Source organism: Macrosteles quadrilineatus, unplaced genomic scaffold (genome assembly GCF_028750875.1).
Source record: "Macrosteles quadrilineatus isolate MER2022 unplaced genomic scaffold, UCM_ALF_1.0 Scaffold_1__1_contigs__length_201487025, whole genome shotgun sequence".
In the NCBI taxonomy this organism is placed as follows: Eukaryota; Metazoa; Arthropoda; class Insecta; order Hemiptera; family Cicadellidae; genus Macrosteles; species Macrosteles quadrilineatus.
Genome location: NW_026542594.1, coordinates 13,696,078 through 13,715,621, shown reverse-complemented (window position 1 = coordinate 13,715,621; position 19,544 = coordinate 13,696,078). Strand labels below are relative to the sequence as shown.

At 33.8% G+C, this 19,544-nt stretch overlaps 1 protein-coding gene across 3 annotated transcripts in view; it reads left to right on the top strand.

The window, feature by feature from the left end:
* The first annotated feature begins 9,857 nt into the window (after positions 1–9,857).
* Positions 9,858–19,544, top strand: part of LOC129004149 (actin-binding LIM protein 3) — a 123,655-nt gene continuing 113,968 nt past the window's right edge. For all 3 annotated transcript variants that reach the window (XM_054432708.1, XM_054432700.1, XM_054432651.1), the window contains exon 1: positions 9,858–10,240. In XM_054432708.1, the coding sequence (XP_054288683.1) occupies positions 10,237–10,240 (4 nt within the window). In that variant the 5' untranslated portion in view covers positions 9,858–10,236. The remainder of the gene's footprint in view (positions 10,241–19,544) is intronic.

Below are 19,544 nucleotides of genomic sequence, written 5' to 3'. Positions count from 1 at the left end.
TGACATAAGAATAAAAATAACAAAAAAGACCACCCCAACTCTTTTTAAAACGTTTTATTAGCTCGCTTTCTTGTCTGGTAAAACTTTTTGCAATCAATTTTATACAAAATTCCCGATTAAATAGAGACTTGAAACTTGAAACATAGCTCACAAATGGATGATAATGCAATATTGTATAATTTAATTTTCATATTTCCCTTGGGCTACGCCCCATGGGCTTGTTTTTATTAGCTTGCTTTGATGCTTTCTTACAAAATTTTGATATCAATTAAAAAACTAAGTGTCCGATGAGCTAGAGACACTGTGAGTTTACTTTACAGTCTTTTTAAAATGTTTTATTAGCTCGCTTTCTTGTCTGGTACAAATTTTGCAATCAATTTTATACTAACTTCCCGATGAGCTAGAGACTTGAAACTTGAAACATAGCTCACAATTGGATGGCAATGCAATATGATCATTTAATTATCATATTTCCCTTGGGCTACGCCCCATGGGCTTCCAAATAGAAATATTCCATGTTTACTTTTTGAAAGAATGTAAATATATCAATTTATTTAAGTCAGCTGTAAATACTTAAAATTGACAGTTAGAAGAGCAGAGGTACAGGTTCTGCTCCTGAGATATTCTAAAAATATAAAACAAGCATTCCAAAGTAAAGATAAAACATCTGATTACAGATAATAAGGTTTTGGTTAAGTATTAACAGGCCATATAAAATTGATTTAACATATTTACACATTAAAGACTAAAAATTAGAAAATAATTTATAAATAAAAATACTTTTTCCTACAGTCACCCGACAAAGTTGGCTTCCTTGTACTGTTTATAGTACAGAAAGCTGCTAATTGCTGCATATTTATACTTTGCCATACGGTTTATACTTTGCCGCACATCAGGATTCCAACGAAACAACACAAAACAGCGTGGTTCTATTATGCACGTAATCCGTGTACGCTTGGAAATAGGTTGGCAACACTTAAAGATAATAATACTATGAGCAGCTGATTGACTATTATAACTACGATTTAACCTGTCATTTCGTGTTTATAGTTTCGGTATTTCTGAACTTTCTGGACTTTTCTTTTAAACGTTTTTAAAACATTCCTACGATCTTAATAAACAAGAAAATACCTTTAAAGCATTTTTTTTAGGCGTGGAAACCACTTCAAATTACAAAAACATACGGAACTATATTCTCAAAACGCGGAGCACATTTCTTGCCGAGGAAAAATAGCGGAGTGATACGGACCGCGGGTACTACTTTCTCTAGGATTTGTGTTGCCAGCTGAACCTAAAAACGTGTTGTATAGTGTTTGAAAGATTAATTATGTATATCCTTTATAGTGCCTGTAAGAAAAATATAATGTGTAACACGAGTGAAAAAGGCCTTTGCTGCACTCGAGATCATTCCACATCATTCATTTCAACATTTCGTTCATTGTTTCATTTAAACATTGCTCTCGTGTGCAGCAAAGTGCCACTTTCACCACTAGTTACACAAATTACTATTTAAAAACGTATTTTTATTTATAAATTATTTTGTCTTTAATTTTTTATTTGCAAATGTTTACAAAAAATCAACGAGCAAAATGCACTACCTGACAGTTAACACCAATAACAATGACATGAAATATGCAAGATACCCCCACCGCACCAAACCTGCAAACTAAGCGAATTTCATTTTTTTACTTTCTCCCCCTATACCGTAGTAAATGGAGAAAGTTCCGGGTGATTCAAAATGAATAGCCTGGTTTTAACGCTTCATAACTTTTATACTATTAAACTTACCGCTACAAAACACAAATGAAATGAAAAAGCAACTCAAAGAGTTTATGTCTTCCAAAGACACATTATTTAACAAAATCGATCGAGTAGCTAACTGTAGATTTAATTGTTCAAAGTTAAAAAGTAATCTCCAATTTTTTTTTACCACTAAAAATTTGAGGTTGCTTGACGTTTTTGGAAATAACTTTTAAATGGTAAGGAAATTGACCAAAGTGTAGGGAAATATTCCAAAAAAGAATAAAATTTCTTACAATTTACTATTATGCATTTCTTGGAAATACACTTTAAACCCTTAAAAGGCAGCCAAAAATTGCCAGAATGAAACAAAAATTGAAAATCCCCAAAAAAAATTAAAATTGAAATTTTAATGTCAATTGTCTACATTGAACTCGGAAATTTTCACATATTTTTATTTTGAGGCAATTTTTGGCTGCCTTTAATGAGTATTTTCAAGAAGTGCATGATAGTAAATTGTAGGAAATTTTATCCTCTTTCGGAATGTTTCTCTCTACTTTGGTCAATTTCCTCACCATTTAAAAGTTATTTCCAAAAACGTCAAGCAACCTCAAATATTTACTGGTGAAAAAAGTTGGAGATTACAGTACTTTTTAACTTAGAACAATTAAATCTACAGTTCTACTGGATCGATTTTGTTAAATAATGTGTCTTTGGAAGACATAAACTCTTTGAGTTGCTTTTTCATTTGATGTGTGTTTTATAGCGGTAAGTTTAATAGTATAAAAGTTATAAAGCATTAAAACTGGGTCATTCATTTTGAATCACCCGGTATTGTTTTCATCAAAATTTTTGAGTTTGAGTTTTGTTTGAGTGGGTGGATAAATTGATTTTGGATCCCCCTGATCCAAAAAAAATGGTTTTCGAAGTGATGACGTCCATGTGTGTGTGTGTTTGTCAGTATATGTGTACAGACCACACCTGTTGTCCGATTTTGATGAAATTTGGCATGTAGGCACTAATCCATGATGAGTTGTTCATTTCATTTTTTGGAAATTTTGTTTTTTAATGATCAACAAATATTTTATCTTCCTTCCTTTTATCTTCCAATAAAAACCCATAAAATAACGGAAAAATCTGATTTTCTCAAAAATGGCACAAACGATTTTAATTAAAGTTTAGTTTGTTATAGTCCTTTAAATTCTGAACAAAATGGTACAAATCCCTTTTCCGTCAAAAGTAATGGTTCAAAAGTAATGGTTCAAAAGTAACTTATGTTGTTTTTCCATTAAAAAAAAAAAAACATTAAATAACGAAAAATCAGATTAAAAAAACAGGTTTTGATAAAAGGTTGATGTGTTATGGTTGTTATAATTATAAACAAAATAGTGCAATTGCTGAAACAACTACGGTTCATAAGTAATTGCAACTTTTGTAATTTTCCCTATAACATATCATACTTACTTACTACCGCTTACCCATGATAAAGGTTGTTGACAAGCCAATGGGAGAAAGTATGTGTCAGCTTGCTGATACTGTTTATTTCTGATTGAATTTCCACTTAGATCCATTTAAATAACATTTGGCTTAACGAGTGCCTAGGTTTGCTGCTACATGGAGGGTAATGAAGTGTGTTTTTGATAACATATTAATAGCTTAGTATTAAATAAATAAATTTGCCAAGTTTGATCAAAATATATCTATGAAAAATCAAACTATAACAGTAAACGTATTCTCCATAAGAATAACATAGGATTTTTATATTAACATTTATTTTTACGTAACCAATGACCGTACGATAACACTCAATATACTAAATTTTTTTAAGCTCAATTTTTTTTAAAGCTCTTCAACATGGTTTAAAGAGAAATTGGGACATTTTATGTTTTCAGGATCAAAAATGATAAAACCCCATTTTTAACCCATAAAACCTCGTTCCTATGGATCATGCATGGTTCACGAACTCATACAAGTTTATCACGCCCTACACCTGCAAAGCCGAATTTCATCCAAATCGGTCCAAAATTACTCAAATTATCACGTTCACAGACATATATATATACATATATATATATTGTAATCTTAATTTAAGAATTGGTAATTAATTTAATTTGATAGAACTCGCTTGACATAAGTTTGAAGTACAGAAACAATAAAACACTGGCATTATGTTACAAGAGGAATGTAATAAAGAAATTAAGAGCAAATAACAATTACAGAAACATTGAGTACAAATTGAACTAACAAACATTAGTAAATACAATAATTATAAATGGCAAAACACCAGCAAAGAAAGGGTATTTTAAAAGGAAGAACTAAACCCAAGATCAAAAGATTGAAGTCTAGGACTAGGGAGATGGAGTGCATGGAAAAATAAAATAATAAATTAAAAGTATGAATTAGAAAAATAAAAGTACATATGTTATTAAAATGAAATAAAATTTAAAGGAAAACTAATAAAATAAAACTAAGTTTATACTTGAAGAATCTCTCTCTAGGAAGAGAGAAACAAAGGTTTAAAACATTCCCTTTTAATTATTTTGTGAGTGAGCAAGCAGATTTAGAATTAAAATAAATTATGATTACAATGGATTTAAATTGGTACATACATATTTCACTTGATGTTACACAACCTAACTTCTGCCACTAAAGTGACAACAGGCCTTGGGATCTAAACTTCACATTCACACACAACACACACGCGCGACACTTCAACGGAACATTTTACGATTTTGGAGACTGGAGACTAACTCACGCTAAGCCGAATTCTAGGAGACTGCCCAACTCTTCTTCAGGTAATTTAGAGGGTCGTGAAGATGCCGGAACCTCTCCGCCAATCGGGTGGTGATACGTCATACAGCCAGGGTCTTCTTACTGCTGATTGGTTTCTGTGAGTTTTTTTTGTTTGTTTTTTTTATCAGAATTTATTTTACAATCTGTTCAAACTTCAAATATGAGAACAATAAGTAAAACATATGTCAAACAATGTCAGGAAGCAAGCACCTGTTCATCAACAAGTCTTGCCAAAAATTGGATCAGTCATTTAAACATTTACAGAAATCTGTAGCTTAGGTCCAGCACATGCACAACACTTTTTAACCTGGTAATGCACTGACTATTGTCCAGCAGATTAACAGCAAGACTGTTCGGATGATATTATAATTTTTCTTGATAATTTTTGCTAAGGTCTGTAATTTCTTCTTTCACTGATTTAATTTTGAAGTCATTCCTAATTGTAGTGTTGGATACAAACCAGGGTGCGCCAATAATTCTTCTCAGTGCCTTAGCCTGAAATCGTTCAAGAATTTTGATGTTGGATTTGCTCGAGGTCCCCCAAAGTTGAATTCCGTATGTCCAAATTGGTTTGATCATAACTTTATACAGTAAAATTTTGTTAGCCAATGATAATTTTGAATTCGTACCTAGTAGCCAATTGAGTTTACGAAGTTTTAATTCCATTTGCTGTCTCTTGCACTAGATATGAGATTTCCAATTTAATTTTTTGTCAAGAGTTAGACCTAAATATTTTACACTGTCTGCCTCCTTAAAGCTACATTATTAATGGTTACTGGAGGATTGTACCCTGTTCTCAGAGTAAAAACAATATGTTTGGACTTGTTTTCGTTGACTTTTATCCTCCACTTTTTAAGCTAATATTGGAGCTCAGTCAAGGCAGCTTGCAGATTAATGGAAGCTACATGAGGGTCCACATGACTCGACAACAGTGCGGTGTCATCAGCAAATGTGACGTTGGGGACCATAGGGATGTCTGCTGTATATATCAAATATAGCAAGGGTCCAAGGACACTCCCCTGAGGTACTCCAGACTGTATCGGCTTCAGATCAGATAACGAATTTTCAAATTTTATTTGAAAAGATTGATTGGCTTGATATGATTTTAGAAGGTTATACGTTTAGTGAGGGAGAGACGTTTTGAGTTTAAACAGAAGTCTGACATGCCACACCTTGTCAAACGCCTGTTGAACATCCAAAAATGCAGCAGAACAGTACTGTTTTTTCTCAAATGTGTTTTTAGCGAATTTCCCTATAGGGAAGTAGGTAGCTATTACCGTAGGTGGCATGGTAAGACCTAGGCCCGGGACCGATTTACTTTTTCATTTTGATGTCCCCAGAGGCCAAAAACACCATTCGTTCAAATTTTTATACATGTGTATATATATATATATATATATATATATATATATATATATATATATATTCAGATTCAGATTCTTTATTTGTCACAATACATTTTCCTCCCCAGCACAGCTGGTAAAACAGGTGACATGTCAACATCTTAAAAACTAAAAGCAAAATATACATGATAAAATTGTTATGTTGGCAAAAACTTAATCAAATGGCTTGATTTTATATACATATTTACATCATATTACAAAGTGTCACATAAGAAATCATTTACACAATAGTATACTTTGTTTAGCAGCAGGGATTGAACTTCTTTCTTAAACTTGACAATTAGCCTAAATGTTTTGCGTGCATGAATTAATTATAAAGATTTAAATGTTTACTTAACCTATATTTTTCGGATTCCTCAAGAGAGAGTGATTGTTAGGTTAGGTTAGGTGTTTGTTTGTGTGTGAATTTGTTAGATTGCAGTTTTGGTAGTGGTAGGTCTAAGTTAGCCTCTAAGGTTGACTTAGGCATACTCTTATTAACAGATAAGTTATTAATTTAACTTTTTCAAAGGCAATAACTTAGACCTAAACTCCACTGAAAGGCCCAACTAACTTAATCAAAATAAACCTAGACCTACCACTACCAAAACTCCAATCTAACAAATTCACACACAAACGCAACTCAACCTAACATTAACAATCACTCTTTCTTGAGGAATCCGAAAAAGATAGGTTAAGTGAACATTTAAAACTTCATAAATAATTCATGCACGCAAAATATTTATTGTTAATATCTAATAACAAATAATCAGCTTCAGCTCACTCACAACACTTTAATTTTCATAATCATAAAACACCTTTTCAAGCAGCTCAAGTCAAAAATAAACATAAACAAACAGTAAAGAATAAACACCTTAAAATTACAATGCACAGTTCGCAACTGCAAACTGCAACTGTTGAAACGAAACAACTATCTAAACATGTCCAATTAAAGATACTAGAGGTCGTCCAGTGGTCGAAACTCGACCAAAAATATGTAATGTACAGACTTCTTTATTTTCATTCCACACTTTGAATAGAACATGTGATTGGAGTTTCTTCTATTTGTTTTGATTTCCTGTTTATATTTCGTTGCTATTTCGTCACCAGCATGGCAACTCATAATATCCATGTTAAATTTTTCAAAATTTTAAATTCATTTTTTGTGCTTATTTTTGAGCCTATTTTAATTTATAAAGGGATTCTGCACACCTACAGGAAAATAGCTTTCTAACAGTATGCGTAGATTTTCCCTACGATGCACACGAGCTGAGAAAAAAGGTTTTAAAGAAACATGCTTGCCTATTAATATATAGATAGATACAGTGAAGCTATTACACAAATAGCTGTTATCCTGTGCATGTGGAAGCTAAAGTGCTCGTGGGTACAGAACGTCGAGTGATTGATGTCTAACGCTCCTTTCACACTATACGTTTTCGCTCGTGCGGTTATTAGTCGTATTTGTTGTATCCCATTGGAGCTTATAGCCCCTTTCACATTATACGATTACCAACCGTGTACGATTTTCACCCGCGTAGCGACCGTAGGTGCACACGGTTGGTATCCGACTCCCGCACGAGTAATAGTCGTGTCTACTGCTAGTGGACCATGTGACCATATGGCCCTTTTCACACTACACGGTTGTTAGTCGTGCGGGAGCCCTCCCCGAGTGCAGTTTGCAGCGTTTTTGCTATATAGTTTTTATTTCGTTTTTCAGTTTAATTGTTTGGTTATTGAGTTTAATTACCTGTGCGCACTGTATAGTATTATTCAGTTGTTGTAATTAGTTTCAGTTGTCTTAATATAGTCACAGCGAGCATTTCAACTGGTTGAATGCAGTTTCTGAACGTCGTATTATTTCTTTGAAGATCACTTTTCAACTTATTGTGCAATTCGTCGAACGATTCTTTCAACATACGAAAATAGTTAAAAAAAACTTGGCTTCATCGTTCCTCAAATCTTCGAATAATATATTAAACACACCAACTTCCTCACGTATTACATTTATGGGATGTACCCAGTGCAGACGGCCGCGTTTATTTCTTTTCCTGTGTCTGTAAATAATTAGCGCAGCAATAATTTGCTCCCGATCCATACTCCACAAAACATTCCACTAAAGTATCAATGAACTCTGTACTGGTGGAGTGGGGGGTTTCGATACCCGTACGATTACAAATCGTATAGTGTGAAAGCAACAGAGCCACGACCGCCTGCCCGCACGATTAACACTCGTGCGAGCGAAAACGTATAGTGTGAAAGGAGCGTTAGTGGCTAGCAGACAATTTTACAACTAACTATTAACTAAACTATGGAAAATCAGGAAATCAGCTATTTCCCCGTCCTTGCTCGCGCACTCGGCGCTCGCCTTTGCCCTTTGCCCTAGCATGTCAACAGCTGACTGCTGTAAAAATTGGATGATGCGTACAACTTTCCATAGCGTAATATTGTTTGATTCGTTGTGCTATTGTCCACAAAGTTGATCTATGTGGTACTAAATACTACTCCTGCCATCGCTCATTAAGTTTAATAAAAACTACGTTGATGTCGGTTTTATGACAATGTGTGTTTTAAGGACGAAATGTACGTTTAAATTTATTTTTTCAGGGTTCAAGGGGGGTCTTTAGCCTCTGTAGCCCCCCATCCCTTGGCCCTTGGAACCGCCACTGGCTGTGGACACACTGCCAGCGGGTAGCGGGGCATTGTGCTTTATGGATATGAACACACATACCGGCGAAACAGCCGGACCTGCCCCTGCCTCCACTCCTCGGTCGTAGTAAATGGAGCACGGGTCTAGGTCTTACAATAGACTAAGGAGATAGTCTATGGTCTTACTTACAGTAATTAATAGCCTTTTCCCTATTAGAGAATTTGTTAAAAATATATTTATTCGCCTATCTCAATAGTTTTCATGGGTATCAGGCCTAGATAGGTCAAGGTTAGAGATATACACGGTTTAACGATCAACTACTTTGCGAAGTTCCAACATGGAGGAGGAAATGGCTTCTGGGCCTTGGCAGACAGACAGAAATTGATATAAGACTTGTTTCGGCTTCTTTAATGTATAAAACGTAAACGCGGAAGCTTCCTTTGACAGTCTATATATTCTATTTGTCTATAGTTTTATCCATTTGGTTTAACTTGAGTAAAATTCCTAAAGAATGTGTGAAGCCGAAGTTATCGTCCGTCTATTGTTATTATAGCTCAATGTTGTTTTAGCGAATTTCCCATATAGGGAATAAGCTATTACCGTAGTACTCATGGTAAGACCTGGACCCGGGACCGATTTATTTTTTCGTTTTGAGGTCCCTAGAGGCCAAAAACACCATCCGTTCAAATTCATATATATGAACGGGGGTTTATGGGGGGTTTTATGGGGTAAAAATAGGTTTTTCCCATTTTTGACCCTAAAAACACATAATTTTACAATTTCTTTTCAAACCATTTTGTAGAGCGTAAAAAAACAAATAATTTTGTATATTGAAGCGTTATTGTGCGCCTAATGGTTACGGAGAAAATTCCAAAAAACTGTAAATTTAAAATCCCTATGTTATTCTTATAGAGAATAAGTCAACTGTTGTAGTTTGCTTGTTTATGAACATATTTTGATTGAATTTGGAAAATACATTCATTTCTTACTAAACTAACATTAAAAAAACACCTTTTTACCCTCCATGTTGCAGCAAACCTAAGTACTCGTTAAACTAATTCTATTTAAATAGGGAATAAATATGATATTTTTAAGGGGACATTTTAGTGTAAATCCTATCAGGCTAATGGAAATTCGCTTAGTCTGCAGGTTTGCTGCAGCGGGGGGTATTTTTTTTTTCTTGAATGGACTGGACTGGTTGTTAGTTCGGTTCGGTCCGGGTCCGGTATGGAGATAGACTAACTTCAATCAACTTGAACTTGACTTGACAGTGACACTAGACCAGAGGCAGTCAGAGTCAGACAGAAAACGAAAACACTAAAATAATCTGTGTTCTGTGATGTCGGTGAACAAAACGTCGTTTCAGAAAGTTTTATTAATGGAATTATTTCGTATGTTAATGTGGATATCGAGGTCGAAACGGTGCTGAAGTTTTTTGTTTATTTTGACAGTTTTCTCGAATACCTACTGCTATTCGTGTTACCATATCCACATCTTAAGTGCACTAAATTTTTCGTTGCCCCTCCTCCCCATCCAATTATTTTAGTCTACCGCTGGGTTATGTTATAAAACTATATACAGGCTTGCTGTAGTTGTGTACATTTTGTGTATTATGTGCGGTGGTAGATAGCATAGGAATATCTTCAACCATTGCATCAATATCAGCGATAGATAATGGGTAAGTTATCCCGGTTTAGTTTTAACCTCTTTTCCTCCATTGATTTTTAAGTTAGGGTCGGCCTAGGCCTGCAGCATCCTAGGCCAACAATGCTTTTCTATTAGGTATCAATAAAATTTTACGGTTTCGGATTGTAGTAATCAACAGTCTTGAGATGTATAGGGTACAGTTGCTTAACTGGGAAACAGTTTCTTAATATCGATTGAAACTATTGATTCGATTAGTAAACCTTCATGCGATTTCTTCACCATTCAGCAAGTTTGGTTGGTTAGGTTATGGGTAATTATTCCCTAGGTGCCTCCAGACGAATTTCAATTTTGATATCTTACCGTACTTTATAGTTTTTTACCTCCTGAATCCAAATATATACCATTATTTTTCACAGCTGATGAATATTTCTCAAGAAATCGCCGTGTAATAATTTACAACATTACAATAAACAAGGTAGGATGGATGACATTTACAAGTGGAATGAACTATGGGCTCTGATTGTTTTCAATCATAGTCAAGCAAATGGAAGGGACAACTTTATTAGCTAACTCTGATTCTGCAATACGAAAATCACCTGATTTAGACTTTTTTAAATCACTTTTTAATTAAGTTACCGTAATCACTTTTCACTTTCTGAGACCAATAAGTTAACATATTTAATAAAATGTAGCCTACTATTGTTACCAGTAGGCCTACATTTTATTTTTTTATTAATGATTTCGCAGAGGATACCCGTCCGGTAACAGGACGTGGATTAGGCGTCCGGCAGTTACTGTCATAACCTAACCTAACCAACCAAACTTGCTGATAATGAAAAAAATCAAATGATATGAATGATGAATATGATGAATTCATAACATAAAATTATAAATGCCAAAAATTCTAACAAAAGATGTACAGTTAAGAAGAAATTACATTCAAAGCAAAATCTGTGACAAAAAGTTAAAGAAACCGATGGGTTTCGAACCAGGGACCTCTTGCATATCAGCCGAGCACTCTATCCATTACACCACGAACAACGCTGGCCGAACATCGTATTGTTGTGGTAATGGCGTTCCGGGACCCCAGGACCCCACAACCAGGTGACGTCACTATTGGACGCCTAATGCACGTCTGGTTACCGGACGCGTATCCTCTGTGTAATGATTTATTGATTTAAGTATATTTCGCCGTTTATAAATTACATAATAAAATGGTGCTATTCTAATATAACCTAACCTAACCAAACCTCTAGAATGTAAGCAAACTCCTTTTGATGTCAGAAAAGGCATGTCAGGGTTGTAGGTCATGCTTTATGTGAATTAGTGACTACATTTAGTCCTTTGAAGGTAGGTTGGATTAGGTAAGTTAATGTTTAGGTTATAATGTATCGAGTTGTTAGTTTATGTCGCCTGCAGACTGTTTTTGTAAAATCAAAATCCAGATAAACACTTCAAATTACTATTTAAAAAATGCAAGCATTTTTGAAAAAGTAATTTGAAGTGTTTTTCTTAGGATTTTGATTTTACAAAAACAGTCTGCAGGCGACATAAACTAACAACTCGATACATTATAACCTAAACTTTACCTTCCTAATCTAATCTAACTTCAAAATACTTAATGCAGTCACCAATTCGCATAAAGCACGACCTACCACCCTGACATGCCTAAATAAGAACAGCAATTTTTGTTTTGAGTTCTAGTTGTTGTGAAGTAAAATGAAGTTTAAAAGTTGTTACTTCCAGTTGCTTGTCGTGTGGTTGAAAACAGTCAGCTGTAGGCTTAGTTAACCCACAATTCATTCCACTTGTAAATGTTATCCATCCCACCTTGTTTATTGGAATGTTGTATATTATTACGGCGATATCTTGAGAAATATTCATCAGCGGTGAAAACTAATGGTATATTTGGATTCAGGAGGTAAAAAATTATAAAATAAGATATCAAAATTAAAAATTTTTTTGGAGGCACCTATACGGAATAAATACCAGGTTATGTTATGATAGTTTAATTTTATAATAGGCCTAGATAAGTATATTTAAAAATATCGATTATTAATCAATATTTTCAATTCAATAGTTTCAATTGATATTAGCATTTAACCCAGTTAAGAAACTGTACCCGAGACGTATTTTAAACACAATGTATATAAAAATTTACTCGCATGTAAAAGAAAATAAGGCCCTAAAGTTTAACCCCTGCTACCTATTAACTTAGCTTTACCCAACTTAGACCGACTTTTGTTTGTAACATTTGAAATAGGCCTAAGTGGATAGACTTCTGCAGAACTATCTGTACGATTATCAGATGAATTTTGACAGTTATCTCACGCTGCAGAGGCGCTGATACAGTCTGTTTACACAGTATAATTTTGCAAATACTTAACTGAAATTATGATTTTGCCACGGCTGATGTCATAATTCAACAATTCAACTATGATTTTGTTACCGCTTTCAGTAATTTCTAGCTTAGTATGATCCATTTTGTTCCACTTTTTGTTTGAATGTATAGACTTTCGTCTTTGTTTAAATTAAATCCCGGGTTTCCTTTCTAATATTTGTTTTTATATAAGTTTTTGTTTCTTCTTTTAATTTCTAGTAGTTGCAGGTAATTGCATCGAACAAATTTCCAACACCTACAGTACCGTACTTTGTTTCTAGCCTTAAAATAATTTACATGAACTCTTCCCCCGATCACAGATTGACAGTCTATCCGGGGGAATAATTCCATGTAATGTATTGTTTTATTGTACTGTTTAATTTTTTGAATAAAATTGATTTGATTTGAATACGATCCTATAACTTAAAAAACTTAGCCTAGGGTGTACTCGGTTCGATATATCGATTGTTATAATTTTTTTCTTAAACCATTGATTTGTTTACATTTTTATTGATATTCAGCTTAATCAATAATACCCCTGCCGTAGCACACCTGCCGACTAAGCGAATTTTGATTTCTCTGAATTGATTTTCAATTAAGAAATCTAAGTTATAACTTAGAACCCAACTGATTCTTATGCAAAATTCTGGGCAATATAGCTGGGTTCATTTTCTTAACAAACTGTGGAGTTTACTGAAATAACATTAGGTTAAACGAGTACCTACCTAGGTTTGCTGCTACAAGGAAACTAATAAAGTGTGTTTTTTAGTAACTTAATAATAATTTTTAATAGGCTACTTTTTTTAATAGGCCTAGCCTAAGTTAGCTTGGTATAAAATAAATAAATTTGCCAAGTTTGATCAAAATATATCCATACCTACGAAAACAAACTATGGCCTACAACATTTTACAATATTCTCCATATGTAAGAATAACTTAATATGAGAGTTTTAAATTTAAAATGGTTTAAATTTTCTCCGTTACCAATAAGTTAACCGTACCCTACAAAATTAACACTTTGATAAATTATTTGTTTTTTAAGGTCTTCACTAAGGTCTCTGAGAGAGAAATTGTGAAACTTTGTGTTTTGAGGGTCAAAAGTGAGAAAAACCAATTTTTTACTCCATAAAACCCCCCGTAAAACCCCGTTTCCACGGGTTAATCATGCTGGTTCACGAACTCATTCAATTTCATCCCGCCTTACGGCCTTACACCTTTAAACCAAATTTCATCAAAATCGGAGAAGAAATTACTGTACTCAAGTTATCGCGTTTACGACGTACCTATAAATTAAAAATAGAATAAAATAAAAAATAGAATAAAAATAAAATAAAAATAAAATAAATAAAAAAATATGGTAGGTAACTTAAATATAGGGCTATATAGCCTATATACGGTAGGTATATAAAAATTTGAACGAATACTGTAGGTAGTGTTTTTGGCCTCTGGGGACATCAAAATGAAAAAGTAAAATCGGTCCTGGGCCTAATTTAATTATACGATTTTTTTCTCCTGTAAAACTGACCTGTTAATTGCCAACATATTAATTTTCAGACTTATGTTGCTCGTGCATCGACCTTTGCTATTTTATAATACAGCTTGCCGTAGCAAACTTGCATACTAAGTTAAGCTAATTTTAATTTAATTGGATTTACTACCTATACTAAAACATTTCCATAAAAACTCATATTTAGGCTAAGTTATCTTAACTTAAATGTCAATAATAGGTTGCCTGGCATATATCGTTAATATTAGGATAGGTACGGTAGCGTTGTCACAGAATGTGTGTAGAACTAGTAGGCCTATGCCTATAGGCTATCGTTAGGCTATAATATTTATATTATATAGGTAGGCTACACACTAAGACACCTTTCAATTGACCAGTCCACTATCTCATATTGCAATCCAAAAGGAATTAACGATTCACTACATTGAAAACATCCTTGATCAACAACTGGTGCATTAAAACATCTACAAAACTGCAGAGAGAATATACTATAGGCCTACTCCAATCCATAATTGAAATCCTGGAAGAACAACCAAATTCAGAATTTGCATAAAAGTTGTCAAATAATTTCCGCATCCATAAAAATACTCTATATCAAAAGTTAAAAGACAAAAACGGATAATTGCATGATTATAAAGATTTCAAATAGGAATATCATCTATTTTACCTAGCCTAAATTGCGGAGCCAAGAAATGCTTCAAGTTATTACAAAGAAACTTTGATATTTCGTAACATGAATCGAACTAACTTACTGTAGGCTTAAATATCTATATACGTGTGATACCTGTCAGAAATGTAAGATTAGTACCGCTAACCAACTGCTGATGGCCACAGCAAAAGGAGTGCTAGTGCCTATGTGTAGGAAATAAAGAACAACTAGCCTTTGATATAATCGGACCTCTTTCTACCAGTGTGTCGAGTGTTAAATACATTCTTATAGCCATCCATATATTCATAAAATTTTTAAAATTATGTCCTATGAAAAATACAATATTAAACAAGTTAAATTATTCACATTACTCTTTCCAAATTACGGATAGGTATCCAAAAAGAATCCAGTTGGATAATGGAATCCAATTTAAGAGTGGAGAGTATATGATGGAACAGAATAATATTGAATAAATCTTCAATCCAGTGTACCACCCATGTTATAATCTTGCCAAAAGACTGATTCGAGAGATAAAGTTATGTTTACGCACATATTGCTCCAATCAACGAACACAAGTAGTGGGTTAATATATCCCTGACATCAATGTAGGTTTCAATGAGCTTTACCATGAATCGACCGTACCACCCAATGAATTACAATTTAGTGTTAGGGATTGCCGATTTTGGGAGAAATATTTTTCTAATCCTTTCAACACAAACTCCTAGAACAAAAGCTTCTGATTGCTAAGCGAAGGTTGGACACCAAACGACTCAAGGGATCATCAAAATAAAATAAAAATCGAAAACCTCAAACATTAAAAAATAAATGAAAAAGTGCTAATAAAATCACATCCCCTCTATTATAGAGCCATCTATGGAGAAACAGCAAAGCATTTGGAGGTTTATGTAGGACCATTTATCATCAAGCAAATACTAGGAAGATTTACGTATTATGTAACAAGAGAGAATAAAGATAGCTTTTTTGGACCATCACATATTTGTTTCTCAACGATACATAGAACCGATCACGAAGAGGAGACATCATCAAGTGTCACTAGCAAGTGTTATAAGTTCCGAATAGAGGAGATCGTCATGAACTCATGAACCTCAATCGCGAGTGCATGTAGGCCTACCCTTTTTCGAGGGGGAAAAATGCAATTCATCCACCATATTCCCATGAATAGGACATAGGCCTATTATTTTAAATGTAAGAATTATTTTATATTTAAAATATACCTTGTAATGGACAATGTGAAAGTTACAGTCCTGTCGTGCAAGTAAATAAACTATCCCAAGGAATAAACACAGCAAAAATTCCTCTTATTGCCATCTTGTGACAGGTCATGAACCATCTTAACTCCTCTCTAATTTCCCCATTTATGTTATGTTCCTGTGTTTATGTAAATTTAGATTAAGAAGTTTTAATCATCATCATCCGATAATTATCAATAATTTAATGAGACTTATAACTTAATTAGCAAAAAAAATATGATTCACTAAATGATTCATGTACCCTATTCCATTTCATATTCGTTTGAAATGTCTTTCATTCCATATCATACAGATTTCTGAGGGAGTGGTATTATTCCATTCATTACCGGTAGGCCTACCATATAGTAAGCTATTTTAGTTTCAATATCCATAGCCTATTTTTTTTAGCAATTGTGGGCTTCATATATTTAGATAATTAGCAAAAATATTCTTTGCCACATAATTGGTAAGAGAATTGCAATAGGCCTATATCAAAATTACATATAATATAATTCAAAATAAGTCCTTGCAAAGGAATCTAACTTCAAGTGAGCTATACCACCATATCGTGTGTTCAACAATAGACTCAGCCTGAGAATATTCTCAGGGTGAATTTCAACAGATAAACTAGCCATAATTTAAATTTCTAAGATGAAGACAGATTTTTAATTTCATACTGTAATTTAAGAATATCTTCAAGAAAATTTAATAAAATTACACTTCATGAGGATATAATTATCTTCAAAACCTAAGTAGGCTAAACATTTACTTTTTCAAACCCTTTCAGTGGACATTTTGGACTTATTCATGAGCCATGGGACTATTCAAAATATACAGTACCGTACCTTTAGTAATTTTTAGTAAGATTAAAGCTAGTAGGTGGCCACTCTTTAATCTCCACAATCTGTCTACTCCTAGTACAGTAATTCCTAAAGATAGTCAATAGGTTTTAAATTGCTGGCAATTTAAAGAGTTAGTTGTGTGAACTTTTTTTAGGGAATGTCCCTTATTTATAGGGTACTATTTGTGCAGTTGGGATGGTGAGGCCCACACCCGATTTCGATGAACTTTGTCATGAATATTTAGTCTTGAAAACCTGATAGCTTTAACTCCTTTCCACAAATACCAAACAACTCAGAATCTTTGTAGCAGAAAAAATATCCTATGTTGGTAAAATATTCTGTAGGGCCTTTGAAAGCAAGGCACCATTATTTAATCTCACATGATATTGCACCATGGTGCTCATGAGCTGTAAATAAATCTTGGCGAAATGTGGTCAAATGTTCTGCCAACTCACTCACCGATTAATCCGTTCCATCTGTGTTCAAGGATCTTATATGAGTTGTGTTGTAACTTATATTTTAGCATTTTCTAGCAAAACTATTTGTTTCCGGTTATAAATAACTTGTGCAACTATGTTAATGTTCTTTTCTGGTTGCTTTTAAAATGTTTAAACTAGTGATGTTTCAAAACCGAATCTCAAATCTTAAAACCATCAAAACTTAGGAAAAGTTTCGGTTTCAAGATTCGATCACCAAGTTTCGAGATTCAAAAGTTTCGAAATTGAAGATTTTGGCAGTTTTATTTTTGAAACTGCTGAAATTTTTTTGTGCCATTGTTATTGTTTTTAACACTGTTTCCAAACAAGCTGGTAGCAACAGAGCAAACATCACCATTTTCAATAATGAAACAAGTAAATTTTATTCTGAACTTCAAAAGGAATCTTAAATACTATAACTGGTACAATTCAGTTTCACATCAATATTTACTAAACACAAAGAAATATTGACCACTAAATGTTCTAATTAATCTAATATTCATGTTTATGTTGGTGTTAGACGTTTAATTTATTTTTATTGTTTATAAAAAAATATGTTGTATTGGGTTTTAAGATTATCAGTCACATTCACATACTGTATTTATGTTATGTCACGGTCAGGAGGAGTCGATCTCTTTCAGTTTTGATTGCATACCTACTTAACATTTTATGATTATGTGTATTTTTTGTAACCTTGACCTTTGAAACCAGCTAAGTAAAAAAGTTTTGCGTTTAGGTTTTGAGATTCGAGATTTGGGATTCGATTTTTTAAAGTTTTGGTTTCGGTTTTGAGATTCAAAATTTCTGGTTTTGACCATCACTAGTTTAAACTCTATTGGAAACGTTTAGTCAATTTAGTTAGTTAAATTGGTGTAGGTATGTATAAAAAATATAAAATTGAAGTTTTACCCACTCATTGCTGTTGCTGAAATTTCCATTGGACAATTGGTTAACTCAAATAGTAAGTAAGTTTCAAGAGTTGTGTGATATTATGTTATCTTTTATCTCACACAGAGAGTGATAATGTCTGAGAGGTGTGCAAGCCACACTGCATGACCTTGATCAGATCACGTGACCAGTGATAACATCCATTACATATAGGCTACCAGTACTATATCATACTAATATTATAAACTAGCTTAATACCAGACAACTCTTCTAGCATTCTCTCAGCTCTAGTCAACTGACCTTTAACAACAGCCCTTGCTTTCTTCAGTTCACTCATGTTTAATTTCCTTGTAAGGAGGCCATAATCAATTAATTGTACTTGTAAATGTAATAAGTGTAAAAAAATAGAAACCTAGAAATAATTAATTGTCTTCATCGCCAATGGATGCTGCGCGGCGCTGTTTGTCCAGCGTAGGTGCGTCTGTCGGTAACTCGCGTGAAAAGACTCATCTGTAGCGCCCGACCTGTGCTCAATGCATTGCTTTCCTTTGTTGAAGAACATATATCTTTTAGCTATACAAATTTGTTATTTTAACTTGATAAAATTTAATGTAATGGTTCCGTATCTATCAAAAGCGGCAAGTTTTTGGTGTAGCATTAATTGTATTGGCAGCAGGCAAGAAAGAAATTAAGAGAAGCGAGATGAGGATCTGGATAAAGTTGATAGTATCAGAACAAGACTCTTAGTGATACATGCTTTTTAGGACCGATTCGAGCATATCCAGCACAACATTGAAGTAAAAACAGATGAAGAAGAACTTGACACTAAAATCACATACTGGACTGACATGGAGGATATGTATTTCAAAATAGTTAATGTATTACAACTCCGATTAAGTGAATTGGAAAGTAGTACAGTCAATCCATATCCAACGTGGACAAAAATGGCGTTCAAGGAATTTCGTCTGACACTTATGTTTTTTGAGGCGCTGAATCCGAATCTGAAGTTGTCCAACAAATATTTCTTGAGCGTTCTAGATATTCGGAAAAAATTGCAACATTTTAGCACTTTTTTCAGTTTTTATATTATAAGTAGGCCTACGTTCCGAGTTCGTAAAGCTTCGGCTTTCTCCGTATGAGTTCGGTTTCTTGACTCGCTTTGAGGCTGTGAGCCAATAGCGTTTAAGTTTTGCGAGTCAGACTCGTTACGTTTCGAGTTTGTGTAGCTTCGCCAATCTCCATACGAGTTTTTACAAACTCGAGTTGTGAACGAGATGACTCGAGTTGGGTCTTGACTCGAGTCACCTCAACTCACCAACTCAACTCGGCACATCACTAGTGTT